At 40.3% G+C, this 16,197-nt stretch overlaps 1 protein-coding gene across 5 annotated transcripts in view; it reads left to right on the top strand.

Annotated features, from left to right (window-relative positions):
* The window catches only part of noxa1 (NADPH oxidase activator 1), a 63,361-nt gene that overhangs the window by 20,938 nt on the left and 26,226 nt on the right, over positions 1–16,197 (top strand). For 4 of the 5 annotated variants that reach the window (XM_061278634.1, XM_061278637.1, XM_061278636.1 and 1 more), the window contains 2 exons: positions 443–566; positions 3,178–4,297. In XM_061278634.1, coding sequence (XP_061134618.1) covers positions 443–566; positions 3,178–3,266 — 213 coding nt within the window. In that variant the 3' untranslated portion in view covers positions 3,267–4,297. Of the gene's footprint in view, positions 1–442; positions 567–3,177; positions 4,298–16,197 lie in introns of those variants that run through there. The other variant, XM_061278633.1, reaches the window with a different exon arrangement.

Raw genomic sequence — 16,197 nt, 5'->3', positions numbered from 1 at the left:
TTCATAGCTGTGCTTACAGCGATGGTCAAATGGAGGTCTGATTCAGGCCTCATCAGGTGCATATTTATTGAGAGAAACAGAGTGGGGTTGAAAGTGGGGGTGTGGGAACACAGGAAGGGGTGAAGCCGCTTCCCCGCTGATCAAAGCATAGCAGGGGGCCTTTTACGACGTTGTGTAAACAAAGCAACTTTGATTGCTTCCTCTGCAGCTATTCAATCAGCTGAAAAGATCTTAGCATTTTGGTCTACTACTTTTGTTAAGACGAGACAAGCTAGGTAAATTATTACAGGTTACATTCCAACATAATCATACGATAAAGATATTCTGTAAACCCTAACATCTAAACTTTCCAAACATACAGAGATAACTAATTAAATGTACTGATGAATATCTACCGAGCAGGAATGTGTAGCTTTACAGCGTGTGCACTCTTCTAATTCAGGCAGAAGACTCTCTGCGCAACCATACCATCCTCTACCAAATGGTGGCACTATATGATTATGCTGCTCAGGGTCAAGAGGATTTGGAGTTCAGCGAAGGGGATACCATTGACATCCTTTGTGAAGGTACAATACCGCAGTTTATTCTTGCAACTTTTCATGGAAAAAAGTATTCTCACACAAAGACATTGTATCTTCAGGAATTGAAAAAAGAATAACTCATGGAGTTATTTTCAGTTACAGAACTTCCACTCTTCTTATGAGTGTTTCTGAAAATCTTTGGAGCACTTCTCTTCATCCAGAAAAAAACAAACAATACCACTGGACATTTGGACCTAACTAGTTTGCCCTAACGGATGGATATTAGTTGATGGTTGATGGAACAGACATAAGGAGTAGGCTTTAGGGCAGGCCAGTGAAGTTCTTCTACTCCAAACTGAAGTACAGTATAAAACAAAGATATAATAGTTAAGGAGAAGTAACAAAATTACTAAAACTAGAATTGAAAAAAACGTTTTAATTATAAATAAATAAAATACGTTTTTTTGCCTTGTATAATGCGCGAAATTTAGCTAATTTATTGTCCTAAAATCTGGGGTGCGCATTATACATGGGTACAATTTTTTTTAAATTTTTTAATTTATTTTTATTTTTTTTAAGAAAATCATGATACAACAAAACCAACAACAGGACTGACCGACAAAGACGTGGAACAAAAAGACAGGGTGACATTACCAAAGACAGGAACAGAAACCAAACAGACATTATGACATCATCCGACGGTGAGCGAGGGGCAGACAGGATTTAAATACAAAACACGTTACATTGATTGAGGTGACACAGGAAGGGAGGGGCGACGCGAACAGAAACTATGGCAACCTAGACACATAGCAAAACTGGGGACGAGACATGACAAATCTCCCTCGAAATAAAACCTGAAATCACCTTTCTTCTCGTTTGTTGTCAATCGCGCATCGCATTCGGCCATCCTGCCCAACACACTTAGTCAGTAAAATTCATAATTGACGACACATCGTTTGATGCGATGGTGCAATCCTTGATGGTGTGTTATTGTCAAATATTGTTGGTTTTTTAATCTCCATCGCGGACCGGACGTCATACCGAGGCAGTATAACTGCGCATGCGCACTCTGGGTCAGCTGCGCAGAACGGATGCGCAAGACACGTCAGCTTTTTACTAATGAGCGATGAATGTGATAGTTTAATACAATCAGCAAATAACAAAATGCGTATTACAGGTAATAATTTATTTCACAACACTTTGCATTGTTCTTTTCGTCTCTGCTGTTCACTTCAAACACGCTCCATACGACCGCAATGCTCTCGTATCAGACGCTTGCTCAATCACCTGCTCGTTTGCTTTCACAATGTACCCTACACAAATCCAAAACATTTGTTGCGGCTCCGAGTCACGATGAGGGGCAAGTTTTGGTTTCCAGGAGTGTTTTTATTCCTCTTCAACGTCTCTCCCATACAGAGCCGCCTTTTTCACGTCCGCACGCCTTTTTCACATGTGCGCACGGATCGCGGTGGTGGCTTCACGGGCAGTCGGAGAAATCAACGCCAACAAAAAAAATACATCCAGCCTAGTTAAGACCATACCAAAGACTATAAAAATGGGACCCATTGCCTCCCTGCGTGTGTGATGATCATTGGGACTTAAAAAAAAGAAAAAAAAATTAAAAGAAAATTAAATCTTGCGTATTATACATGGGTACAGGCTTTTTTCCAGCATGAATATGCCATTTTTAGGGTGCGTATTATACATGGGGGCGCATTATACACGGAAAAAAACGGTAGTAACAAAAATTCTTGAAAAAATAGCTAATTGAAATTCTGTACCTCTTACATTTATAAAACTAACTATAGTTAAAGCAAAAATGTCCTGTTTTCATCATTGTCAATTAATATACACGCTTTCGGTATTCATTTTAAAAGCAGCTCAGTGATCTAGTGGTAGAGTGTCCGCCCTGAGACTGGAAGGTTGTGGGTCCAAACCCCGGCCGGGTCATACAAAAGACTATAAAAATGGGACCCATTGCCTCCCTGCTTGGCACTCGGCATCAAGGGTTGGAATAGGGGGGTTAGATCACCAAATGATTCCCGAGCGCAGCACCGCTGCTGCTCACTGCTCCCCTCTTCCCCAGGGGATGGATCAAAATCACACGGGGATGGGTGAAATGCAGAGGACAAATATCACCACGCCCAGATGTGTGTGTGACGATCATTGGGACTTTTTTGTCTTTAAATGCATTTATTTCTTATGACCGTACAGAAGAAGGAAGGTCAAACAGTCGTTTGAGAATTGTCATTGACTTTATTACACTATATTTTATTTTGCACTCATGAAATACTCCATATATTAAACAAACAACCCAAAGCTAATGCTAAATCTAATAAAAATAAACTAAGATGAAGCGTTTTCCAAAAATAAAAAAACTAACAAATCAGGTCTTAAGACTAATTAACTAACTGAACAAAAAAATAATAATAATCATAACGTTGGTACAGAAAGATCATTGACCAAACTATTCATAGTTTCCTCCCATTGCTTTTCAACAACCTATACAAAATATCTTGCTTGGATCAAATATTGTGTTTAAGATCAGTTACTACCTGTTTGGTTCTTAAAAAGCTGCAATATTTTTGTCCCTTGAGTGTATGGCTGCATTATCTTTAGTTTTTACAGTATGTGCCTCTTTCTGTTTTCTTTATAGTAAACGACGAGTGGTTGGAGGGACATTGTGCAGGGAGAATAGGCATCTTCCCCAGCAGCTTTGCCATGAGGGAAAATGAAATCTTGTGATGTCTTGAGTTTTAAAAATTGAGCTGTGCTGAATAATATTTCTTTAAGTTCAAATCAGTGTCATTACACCCTTCAGTTCAACCCTGCAAAACAGTTTCTCTTTTGTTTTCTTTTTACTTTTTTTAAACCACTAAGATGGCGCAATGTAATGGGTGTCTGTTTTTGTTTGTTAATCACACAAAAATGTAATCTTACACCCTAAACACCAAGATTACCACGCCTAGAACCTAAGAGGGAAGCAAATTGGCTTGTGTCGTAATATTAATTGAGTTTGTTAGCTTTTCCATGTTCAGAGTTCGATGTCAAGTTATTATAAATAAGCACAGCTTCCCTACTTGAAAAATATTCATTTGTCCGCACAAGATTTGATCTGGATTTCATCCAATCATCAAGACCCTTTTTTTTTCTTTTGTCTCGTTTAATTTTACCATTCAATAATTTGACAGTTCCTCAAGATGTTTCATGTATTACACAGGTGTCAAACCCAAGGCCCGGACGCCAGATACGGCCTGCCACATCATTTTATGTGGCCTGCAAAGACAATTTGTGCATCAAATTCGTGTCATTACTAGAATTGCAAATTGTCTTCACGTTTAATAATAGCTTTTTTAAAAATATTTGACCAGTTTTTACTCATCTGATTTGAAAATGATTTATTTATCAGTTTGATTTGTAGCTGTATATAATATGGAGGTGCTCAAACATTTATTTGGGTTGACAGTCATAATGGCCCTCAGAAAGAAGCTATAACTACAATGCGGCCCGCAAAAAAAAATTGTTTGACACCCCTGATGTATTACTGGCACTGAGTCTGAATTAGATTCAGCTGTTTGAGAAGAGAATCTGCAAAAGCATGTCATTGCAAATAAGTAAAACCGAAACTTACGACACATTTGTTACAACTTAAGTTACTCGTTTCACTTTTCTCCATAACTAATGTTGTCACTGTTGTTTTAACTCATTTGTTTAATATGAAATAATTGATTTGCATGTTCTTATTGCCCTCTAATACAAAATGTTTCTAAAAATGACATTATTTCAAATTTTGTTACCCAATTATGCAATGGAATGTGTGAAGCTGATTTCAAATTATTTCTTCTTGCTCCTCTTCGGTAGATTTTTTTTTCTCTCTTTTTCCACTCTGATTTACAGTGATAATTTGTTCAAACATCCATCCATCCATTTTCTGAACCGCTTCTCCTCACGAGGGTCACGATTGTGCTGGAGTCTCACGATCGTGCTGGAGTCTATCCCAGTTGATTTCGGGCAGTAGGTGGGGGACACCCTGAACTGGTTCCCAGCCAATCACTGGGCATACTATCCACACTCACATTTACGGGCATATATTAAATACATTTCGGCTTGTTACTGGGAGCAAAATTGTAAAATCTTAATAAAACATATTAATAATTCTTTTTTTTTTTATTACCGTATTTTCCGCACCATTAGGCGAACCGGATTATAAGGCGCACCTTCAATGAACGGCCCATTTTAAAACTTTGTCCATATATAAGGCGCACCGGATTATAAGGCGCATAAAATAGAAGCTATACTGCAACAAACTGAGGTTGACTAGGGTTGCAGTGTCAGGCTTCGGAGTGGAGTAATGGAGCAGGGCGACCAAGTGCAGCTTGGACCAGGGTTTGTTGAAGCAAAACTCAAAGGACTCGGCAAACTGACGTGACTAAACAACAAACTAACAGGACTAACCGACCAAAGCGTGAAACAAAAGACAGGAACCAAACAAACCGCGTGACCGTGAGACATGCATTGTCCACATCTAATGCACAATGCTCCGACGGCGAGTGACACGCAAACAGAACCTAAATACAACACAGGTAACGAGAGGCAGGTGCGTGTGATTACACTAATCAAGGGCACACAGGAAGGGAGGGGCGAGCACACAGACACAGAAACGATGACACGTCACAAAACTGAGGACGAGGCATGACATGCGGTATGCATCCACGAGCCGATAACCAACGAGCCCTCCGTAAACAATCGCGTTTCTCAAACAATCTCCTATAATCGGAACTGACTAAAGTTCGATCTAACGCATTGGTACTACTTACCTATGTTTCCCTTCCATATCGATCCGTAGATTTACTCGAAACATTAACAGAGCAGCCTATTTTGACATGAAATAGCCTCGCGCGTATAGCAGCTATCGTTATAGCATTAGCCATCCGCAATTTCCCATGAGCCTCAGCTCGCAATCTCCCATGAGCCTCAGCAAAGTGTAAACGATCGCGTTTCTCAAACGATCTCCTATAAAATGATGGGAACTGACTAAAGTTTGATCTAACGCATTGGTACTACTTACCTATGTTTCCCTTCCACATCGATCCGTAGATTTACTCGAAACATTAACAGAGTAGCCTAATTTGACATGAAATAGCCTCACGCGTATAGCAGCTATCGTTATAGCATTAGCCATTGTAAAGTTCTTATGCTCCTTAAATAAGGCTTCAGTTGAACTTTATACTAGCTTCAGCTAGTTGTTTATTTTAATCACTCACGTAGTCTCCCGCTAACATTCTTCTTCTACTCATGTGCATACATTACGTCATACAGAGTTCCCTTGAGGCTATACAGCCCTCTGTGGGTGATCGTCTGCAATCACATATCATTACATCCCCCTTCCAAACAGGCAAACACAACATGAACATATCGTGTAACACAAAATGTCGTTTAACCCATATACTCGATATGATGACAACATACCATTAACTTTTATGGATCAAATCCAATGAATATCAAACACTGAATTGTTCTTCACATTTACACAACTGTAAAAGTCAATAACACATTTAACATACCAAACACAGTTATACCAAATTGTTCTTCACATTTACACAACTGTAAAAGTCAATAACACATTTAACATACCAAATACAGCATAAGTATGAACCTTTTTTTTTTTTTTTTTTTTTCTTAATGTAACAGTGCCTAGTGCCAACAACTTTCTTTCACTTTATATTTGTTGAACAGTTCACTCTTGTTCTATGAGCCTCCCAGGGGGCTTTCTAGGTCTAGTAGACCTTCTGAGTGTCACAGTCATTGAGGGAGGTGAAGGAGGATCACTGTGGTGCACATCTGGAGTAGCACCTTCTGGCTGTTCAGCTCCAACCTCCTCAGCTTGATTCTCAATGTCCCGAGTCTTTAACAGACTCCTCCTGTTTCTCCTTAATACCTGTCCATTCTCTGTCTCGACCACAAAAGACCTGGGACCTACTTCACTGAGGACTCTGGCTTTTCTGTCCCAGGACTCAGGACCCTCAATCCTCACAACATCCCTTTCCCGAAGAGGTTCCAGTTGTGTTGCGGTTTTATCATAGTTCATTTTCTGTCTGTACTTGAGTCTCATTCGTTTGTCAGTCAGTCCATCTGTGTTTTTGTTATCATTGTGTCTTGAAATGTGTGGAAGTGTTGTGCGCAGCTTGCGATGCATGAGTAGCTCAGCAGGTGATGCACCACACTCCAGAGCTGCAGACCTGTAGCTTAGCAAAGCCAGGTAAGGGTCAGCTTTACAGTCTTTTGCTTTTTTCAACAGTCTCTTTACAATCTGCACCCCTTTTTCAGCTTGTCCATTAGCCTGTGGATACAACGGGCTAGAGGTGACATGTTGAAATCCATATACCTGTGCAAACTCACTGAATTCCCCACAGTCATATTGTGGACCATTGTCACTGACAACACATCGCGGGATTCCATGTCTGGCAAAAAACCCTTTCATGTGTGTGATGACAGACTGTGCTGATGTACTGGATAATTGTGCAACTTCTGGATAGTTAGAATAATAGTCTATCACTAGAAGATAGTCCTTGCCATGCAGATGAAACAAATCTGTTCCCACTTTTTGCCACGGTGCAGTGGGTGGGTCTACGATTAGCATCGGCTCCTTTGTTTGTTTGTAATGATGTTTGAGACACGTTGCACACTGCTGTATCATCTCCTCAATGTCTTTGTTGATGCCCGGCCAATAAACTGCTCCTCTTGCTCTCCTTTTGCATTTCTCCACGCCCAGATGTCCCTCATGTATACGCCGAAGCATGTCCTGGCGCATGGATTGTGGGATGACAATCCTGTCTTGTCGCAGTAGCAGCCCATCCGCCACACACAAGTCCGCTCGCACAGGGTAAAACCCTGAGCAGACTCCTCTCGACCATCCATTCTGTAGATGGTGTGAAACTTTCTGCAGCAGAGGATCTTTTGCTGTCACCTGTACAATTTTCTGTAGCATACCATCTGATGCTGGGAGTGAAGCAGTCACCATGTTTATGTGAGTTTCAGACTCATCAGTCACCGGGGTGACCAGCATGTCACTGTTTGGTGCCGGTGCTCGAGATAAAGCATCTGCCAGTACAATATATTTTCCAGGTGTGTAAATAAGTTCAAAGTCGTAGCGCTGCAATGCCATCATCATGCGCTGAATTCTGGGTGACATGTCGTTAAGGTTCTTTTTTCTGATTGTGATGAGTGGTTTGTGGTCGGTCTCTGCTGTAAAGGTTGGCAGTCCATACACATAACTGTGAAACTTTCCACATCCAAACACTAACCCCAAAGTCTCTTTTTCTATTTGAGCATAGCGCTGCTCGGTCTCTGTCATTGACCTAGACGCATATGCTACAGGTTGCCATTTGTCCTCATTCATCTGTAGCAGTGCTGCTCCCAAACCATCTTTTGAGGCATCCGTGGAGATCTTTGTGGGTTTAGATGGGTCAAAGAATGTGAGGACTGGCTCTGTAGTTACAGTTTCCTTTAATTTTTTTCCACTCCCTCTCATGTCGACAAGTCCATTCAAATACTGTGTTGTGCTGTAGTAACTCCCTGAGGCATGCCGTCTTAGAGGTAAGATTAGGGATGAACTTTCCCAGGAAGTTGATCATCCCCATGGCTCTCAGGACACCTTTTTTGTCAGTGGGGGCAGGCATATCCAATATGGCTTGCACTTTTGACTGGTCAGGTTCCACACCTTCACTTGTGACTTTGTCTCCCAAGAAAATCATCTCCTTGACACCAAAGAGACACTTGTCTCTGTTCAGTTTTAGTCCATGTTTTTTGACTCTCTGAAAGAGTTTCTCCAGTCTTTCATCATGTTGTTGTTGCGTTTTTCCCCAGACGACCAAGTCATCTATGTAAACTCTGGTGCCGTCCAGACCCTCTATCATGGACTCCATCGCTCTGTGGAAGATCTCTGGCGCTGATTTAATGCCAAATGGGAGTCTTAAGAAACAGTAACGTCCAAATGGTGTGTTAAAGGTGGTGTACTTGCTGCTTTCCGGGTCAAGCCTCAGTTGCCAGAATCCGTGAGAGGCATCTAGTTTACTAAAAAACTTAGCACCAGTCATTTCACTAAGGATCTCTTCCCGTTTTGGGATCTGATAATGCTCTCTCTTTATGTTTTCGTTTAAATCTTTGGGATCAAGGCAAACTCTTAAGGCACCTGTGTTCTTCTTTTTGACACACGTGATTGAGTTGACCCAATCTGTGGGTTCTTCCACTCGCTCAATGACCGCCATTTGAGTCATTCTTTCAAGTTCTTTTTTCAAGCCAGCTCTGAGTGGTGCTGGCACTCTCCTTGGGGCGTGCACAACAGGCTTGGCATCATCTTTGAGTTGTATTTTGTAAGTGTAAGGTAAAGTCCCATGTCCTTTGAAGACAGAAGAAAACTTCTCCACTATGTTTGCACTTCCCTCACACTGTTTTTGTTCCTGTCCTTTGTCTTGCATGACTACTTTAATGTTGTCAGTATTAATCTGATAGATCCTCTTTACTAGACCTAGATCCTCAGAGGCTTTGTCTCCTAAAAGAGACTCGTGTCCATTTGGCACAATGGTGAATAACAGGTAATGCTGTTTGCCTTTTGCCATTATTTTAAGTCTGCATCCACCTTTTGTCTGTATAGGCTGATTATTATAAGCCTTCAGGGGTGTGACTCTTTCTGTGAATTTTTTAGGCTTCTCAGTCAGTGCATTTAAATCTTTCTCACTGATCAAATTAGCTCTAGCCCCAGTGTCAATTTTAAATGTTACAATTGTCCCATTAACTAGCAGTGGAGCAGTCCATTTGTCATCTGTTACTGTATTTACAGCCTGATCTGAACCATTAATTCTGGAAGACACTGTCTTAACATCTTCATCGTGTGACACCATCTTTATGAAAAATGTGTCACTCAGATCATCACTGTCATCTGATTCTTCCTGCACTGTGTGCACACCCCGTCCCTTCTTAGAGAGACACATTCTGGCAAAATGGTTTTGACCTTTGCACTTTACACATGTTTTTCCAAAGGCAGGACATTGTCTTGGTCTGTGTCGCTCACCACATCTCTTGCAAGTGAACATCTCCTTGTCCTTGTTTTTATTCCTGGTGTCACTGTTCTTAAATTTGCTCTGTGGCTTTCCTTTCACAAACACAGCGTTCACATCCTCGTTATCTTGGTGCGCAGCTCCGTGAGCAGGCTCCCTGAAAGTCAGTACTTGTTGTCGAGCAAGCTCACTGGCTTGACATATTTTTATGGCACCGCTAAATGTGAGGTCTGTCTCCCTCAACATTTTCTCCCGGAGCTTCTTTTCATTTGTTCCAAAAACTATTTGATCTCTTATCATAGAGTCTCTGAGTTCTCCAAAATTACAGGACTGAGCTTTGATCTTCAGGTCGGTGAGAAAATTATCAAATGACTCACCCTGGCGCTGCACACGTGAGCGGAATACGTATCTCTCGTACGTTTCATTCTTCTTTGACATGCAATGCTCGTCAAATTTCTTTAAGACCTCTTCAAAGTTCTCTCCGTCTTCGGGTTGAGCAAACACAAAGGTGTTGAAGACTTCAATTGCCTCTGGGCCGGCGATGGTGAGCAGCATTGCTATTTTTCTTCCCTCCGCTCTTCGATCCACTCCGACCGCGGCGATGTACAGCAGGAACTGCTGCTTGAATGTCCTCCAACTTGCATCTACGTTTCCAGTTAGTTTTAACTGACCTGGCGGTTTTACTGCATCCATTGTGTTGCTTCTTTTTAACCCCACTCCTGGTACCATGTAAAGTTCTTATGCTCCTTAAATAAGGCTTCAGTTGAACTTTATACTAGCTTCAGCTAGTTGTTTATTTTAATCACTCACGTAGTCTCCCGCTAACATTCTTCTTCTACTCATGTGCATACATTACGTCATACAGAGTTCCCTTGAGGCTATACAGCCCTCTGTGGGTGATCGTCTGCAATCACATATCATTACAGCCATCCGCAATTTCCCATGAGCCTCAGCTCGCAATCTCCCATGAGCCTCAGCAAAGTGTAAACAATCGCGTTTCTCAAACGATCTCCTATAAAATGATCAGAACTGACTAAAGTTCGATCTAACACATTGGTACTGCTTACCTATGTTTCCCTTCCATATCGATCCGTAGATTTACTCGAAACATTAACGGGGCAGCCTATTTTGAAATGAAATAGCCTCGGGGGTACAACACCTATTCGGTGACGCCCCCTGACTACAGTTGCCGTAATGTTGGGAAGCGATGCAACCTTGTAATTTACTAGTCGTACTAAAACGTACTGAAACATTTTGGCAGAGCACTGTGTACAACCAGTATGGATCAACAAATTCATCAATTGATCCATATATAAAGCGCTCTGCATTATAAGGCGCACTGTGTTTTTTTTAGTAAATTGTAAGTTTTTAGGTGCGCCTAATAGTGCGGAAAATACGGTATATCTAGTAACATTTAATTGATTTATAAAAGGCATAATTTTTTGTAATTTTCTATTTTGTACAATTTTAAATACAAAAGTGCAATAGAATGTTATTGTTTTAAAGAAGCAATTCTTTAATTAAACACATAGCAAAAATGTAATCTTTAGTAACATTTTATCTTTTTAATTTAAAAGAAGCTGACTGTTCACCTTTTAGAGGAGCCGAACAAATAGAAGACAGAAATGTAAGAAAATCCTGAACCAAGTATTCAATGAGTCTGTTGATGATGTATTCATAATTATTGGAATATTAGGTGAGTTGAAAGAAATCATCAATGACTGGCCCATAACAAGAGTTGATCTGTGTAAATTAGAGGAATACACATAAAAACATCTACTTCCTAAGAAGAAAGCTCATGTTAAATCGTAAAGGTGGAGACAGGTGTACTACTGACTAATACAGGGGTCGGGAACCTATGGCTCGCGAGCCAGATTTGGCAACGTTAAAAACGTTATTAAAAAGAAGACATTAGTAGACTAAAAAAAATCGTTGGTCTTAATTAAAATACATGCATTTAATTGTATTTAATAGGGGTGTAACCATTTGTCGATACACATCGATTAATCGATATAATGCTCTACGATTTATTGGCATCAATGCTAAACGTAAACATTGATTTATATCAATTTGATTTGAAGGCGGAAGATTCCGCCGAACATGTCAGGTAAATGAACCTAAAACAAATTTGTTTGATATAGAAGAACCAGAGAAGTAATTGAAAAAGAAAAAACAAGATGAACCTAGTACAACTATTGATTTATATCGCCGTGTTTGACCTCGGACATTAGACGCGACTTTATTTTGAAATCCAGTTCGTTGTTGCTTGCTTCCTCTTTCCGGGAGCAGTGCGCGCGGCGTTGTTGTGTTGTGAGCAGAGCAGGCACGTGAAAGGGGAGTCGACAACTAGAACGCGGCTCCTGGGCTGGTGCTATGGCTAGTGTCCAAAAAGACGAAGAAATTTGCTCCCCTTTAGGCTTCAAGTCATTCGTTTGGAAGCACCTTGGATTCCAAAGAAAAGATGGCTCAACGGACAAGACACGTGCAGTTTGTAAATCATGCCATGCGGTGATCAAATATTCAGGGAGCACAAATCTCGCCGCACATTTAAAGAAAAAACACGATATCAAAGTTCAGTGTTAAAATAAGCACTTTGTATACTACAATACTCTTGTAATTTCCTAAATAGAGTTTGCAGTACCTTGTTGATTTTGCGTATGAATTGTTTTAAATCAGGATATTGTTCTATATTTTTTATTAAAAAATATATATATATTGATCATAGAGCACTATATCGCGATATATCGTGAATGAATCGCAGCAGGCTTTAAGATATCGGCAAATATCGTATCGTAGTTCTTTGTATCGATATGATATCGTATCGTGACAAAACCCGCGATTTACACCCCTAGTATTTAACCTATCAATTTTTTAAAATGGTATAGCTCTCACGGGAAATTACTTTTAAAGAATTGGCATTTATGGCTCTGTCCGCCAAAAAGGTTCCCAACCCCTGGATTGATATATTCCATTTTACTAAGTGTGGCAAAACTGGACAGTTACAAGTAGAAAAGGACGCAAAGCAATAAATAAGTAATGTGAAACCAGTTGTTTTATTTGATGTGTTTTCATCAAAACCAAATCGACTTTTTGACAAAGGCAGGTAGAGAAACTGTTTGTTATTTGTAATCAGGGCTGTGGACTCGGTCGGATTTTTGCACCGAGTTCGAGTCCGAGTCCGAGTCCGGCCTCTTGACCATGAGTCAGAGTCCGGTTGTCCATTTTTTCTGTCAATTCATGTGACTGCTTAGTCTTTATTCAAGGCTAATTTAGATCAAAATCTGAATAATTACAACAGTTTTGTGATGGCTTTGTCTTTATTAAACATATAAACGAATACAATCAACAGATACTCAGATACATGAGTCAATTTTAATTTTTATAAAGGATTATTCTCTTTTGATGCCATCCGCGTTCTGCCATTGAAGCGGGGTGCATTCAAAGACCAGTCGTACAGACGGAACACTCATTCACTTCACCAAAACGCAACAATATAATTACGTGAGCTCTTTGCATAAACCTCGATGCAAAGAAACTCCTCTTTTTGGGTACAGGCTACAAGGAGTACCGTAAATTCCGGACTATAAGCCGCGACTTTTTTCCAAAGTTTTGAACCCTGCGGCTTTTAGTCAGGTGCGGCTTATATAAGGATTTTTCGTGATTTTTGTGATGACTTGATCACTTAATGATTCAAGATTCAAGAGTTTTTTATTCGCCATGTTTGAGCGTGCCAAACAAGGAATTTGACTTTGGTAAAACACACCCTCTGTTCAACATTTAGTTGACTAACAACACTCAGGACATGTGAAAAATAGCAAAAAATAAAATCCACTTTTATACACTGCAGTATCTTGAAGAAAACAACAACAACAAAAATACTATTTTGAAACACTACTATGGCTGCTGCTTATTCTGGCTGTGTTGCTTGTGACTATTATGAGCTTTAGTAGGAATGTACGCTAGGTGACCTGCGTCAAAGGGCTCTAAACCCTTTCTCTTACTCTGCCATGTGACTCAGAGATTACACAAAGCAGTGGCGCTGTTTGGACCATCTGCATTGTATTAAAACCCAATCAATCAGCATTTAAATTAAATTCTTCTGACATTTTGCTCACCAAAAACAAGTTGTAATGAACGTGAACTTTTAATGCATTTTATTCAGAAGGTTACTTTGAACCCAGAGGCTTAAATGGCGGCGTGGCGTATTTATGGAGTTTTACGGCCTCCAGGGGGCGCTCTAGCAGGATTGCTTCTTCTTCTTATTATTATTATTTCTTTTTCGTCTGTCTCGCTGACAGACGAAGAAGAAATAATGCGCCGAAGAAGACATGCTAGTTTGTGTTTTGAACATTTCGCGCATCATGCACACACCCTCATGGAAAACACGAAGAAAAGCATTTGATGCAGCTTTTAAGTTAAAAGCAATCGATTTGGCTGTCAAAGAGGGAAATAGAGCTTAAATGGCGGCGCGGCGTATTTAGGGATTTTTACAGCCTCCGGGGCGCTCTACCAGGAAGCAAGAGCGAGACAGACGAAGAAGAGATAATGCGCCGAAGAAGACGTGCTAGTTTGTCAAGGCGGTTGCGTCACCCTTTTCTTTATTTCGTGGTCCCGTCCGTCTATACGTGTCGCTCGCTAGTTTAATGTCATTTAGCGCTTTGTGCATGAATAAAATTAACATGAACAGACCCTCATCACACTCGAAGAAATGCATAAAAGCGACGACGAAAGAGAGACTGAGAAAGTGTGAGGCGAAGGATATCTAACGCTATTCCAATCGGACGCTGAGGAGGAAGGCTTCGATGGTTTCAGTGCACTGGAGGAAGATGAAGACGATGAAGCTCTTTTTTTACTGGTATGTTTTTTAACGAGCCCTGTTGGTGCTGTACTACCGTGTTGCTGCTGTGTTACCGCCGCGTCTCAGTGACTTTTACCGGGTATGTTTTTTTTAATCCAGCCCTATTAGTCTTGTGTTACTTCCGTGTTGCTGCGGTATTACTGCCGCGGCACGGGCAGTGTTTGGAAAGAAATGTTAAGGTATGTTATTAAAACTTTAAAAAAGCTTTCTGTGTCCAGTCTTTCTTGGTTAATAACTCGCGTTGGAAAGAAATGTTAAGGTATGTTATTAAAACTTTAAAAAAGCTTTCTGTGTCCAGTCTTTCTTTGTTAATAACTCGCGTGCACACTTCCGTGTTGCTGCGGTACTACTGCTGCGTCACAGGCAATGTTTAGAAAGACATGTTAAAGTATGTTATTAAAACTTTAAAAAGGCTTTCTGTGAACGGTCTTTCTTTGTAAAAAATGCGTGTGCACGTGCGGCTTGTAGTCCGGTGCGGCTTATATAAGAAAAAACAAAAATATCCCCCAATTTTAGCTGGTGCGGTTTATAATCCGGTGCGGCTAATAGTCCGGAATTTACGGTATATATTACAAAGGAGACTTTATACTTAATTGTGATCATCATTCATCCATCCATCCATTTTATTTTATTACTCAGGTATTTTCAAAGCAAATTAATATTGTTGCATTTATTAATTTGCTTTAACATGACAGCGTAATATAATTAAAAGCTGACACGATAGCAATGTCAAACGTGTTCATTTAAGAAAAAGCCACGCACGTTTTGTGATCAAATCTTTCATAACGAGAATGATTTGAGTGAATTGATTTGACAGTTTTTATCCCCCCTCCCCACCATCTGTCACTTTGCTTGGGACAAAAGGAGCCTTCAGAACTGAAATTTCTTCTCAATTATTCATTCAAATCATTCTCGTTATGAAAGATTTGATCACAAAACGTTTCCGTCTGTACGACCGGAAGTGGGATGGGCATTCTGTGTTGTTGTGGTACGCCCTGTGAACGCACTGTGAGTAAGGAATAAAGCAGTTATCATTCACGTCGTTGTCCGACCTATTCTTGCTATCTAAGAACCTGGAAAATAAAAAAGTTTGGTGGAGTTTTTACTGCTTCTTCCAACTCCTACCGCGCTGACTGTAACCTGACACTCTCTGGCTGCGTCTTGCCTCTTTTTTTTATTGTCGGACTCGGTGGCACTGAGTCCGAGTCCGGCAAAAATGACCGAGTCCCCGAGTCCGAACCGAGTCCACAGCCCTGTTTGTAATAGATGTTTATACTATAAAGCCTACTGTAAATGAAAATGATTGATTTAATTCATTATTATATCTTCACAAGACAATAACTTGCAGTACAAGAAATACAGCTTATAGAGTACAATGAAATCCTCAACGTGAGCGTTCATATAATAATGTTGAGTCATAAAAACAATTATTATTTTTGTAAAGACCAAGAGTTATATTTGTAATGTTGAAAAAGAAGAAAAAGTCCTACTGGTTGTACTTTGTAGAAGACTTACAGAAGACCAACAACCAGGTTTGTGTTCTTGCAGTTTTATTATATTTTCTTGGCCACTGTAGTTTTAGCTATTAATATAAATTATGTTAGCAGAACTCCATTACTCCTGTGCATCCATCCTAGGATACTAATATAGGAATTTTACAAAGCTGCAGCTACTATGAACTATGATGGAATTTCAGCAACTACAATCAAGTGGTGCCCTCATTGGGCGAGAGGCCGTGTTGTTGTTTTACTTGACTATTTGA

Source organism: Syngnathus typhle, linkage group LG5 (assembly GCF_033458585.1).
Source record: "Syngnathus typhle isolate RoL2023-S1 ecotype Sweden linkage group LG5, RoL_Styp_1.0, whole genome shotgun sequence".
Taxonomy (NCBI): Eukaryota; Metazoa; Chordata; class Actinopteri; order Syngnathiformes; family Syngnathidae; genus Syngnathus; species Syngnathus typhle.
Note: the sequence above shows the minus strand (reverse complement) of the source record. Positions and strands in the feature narration are given on the sequence as shown.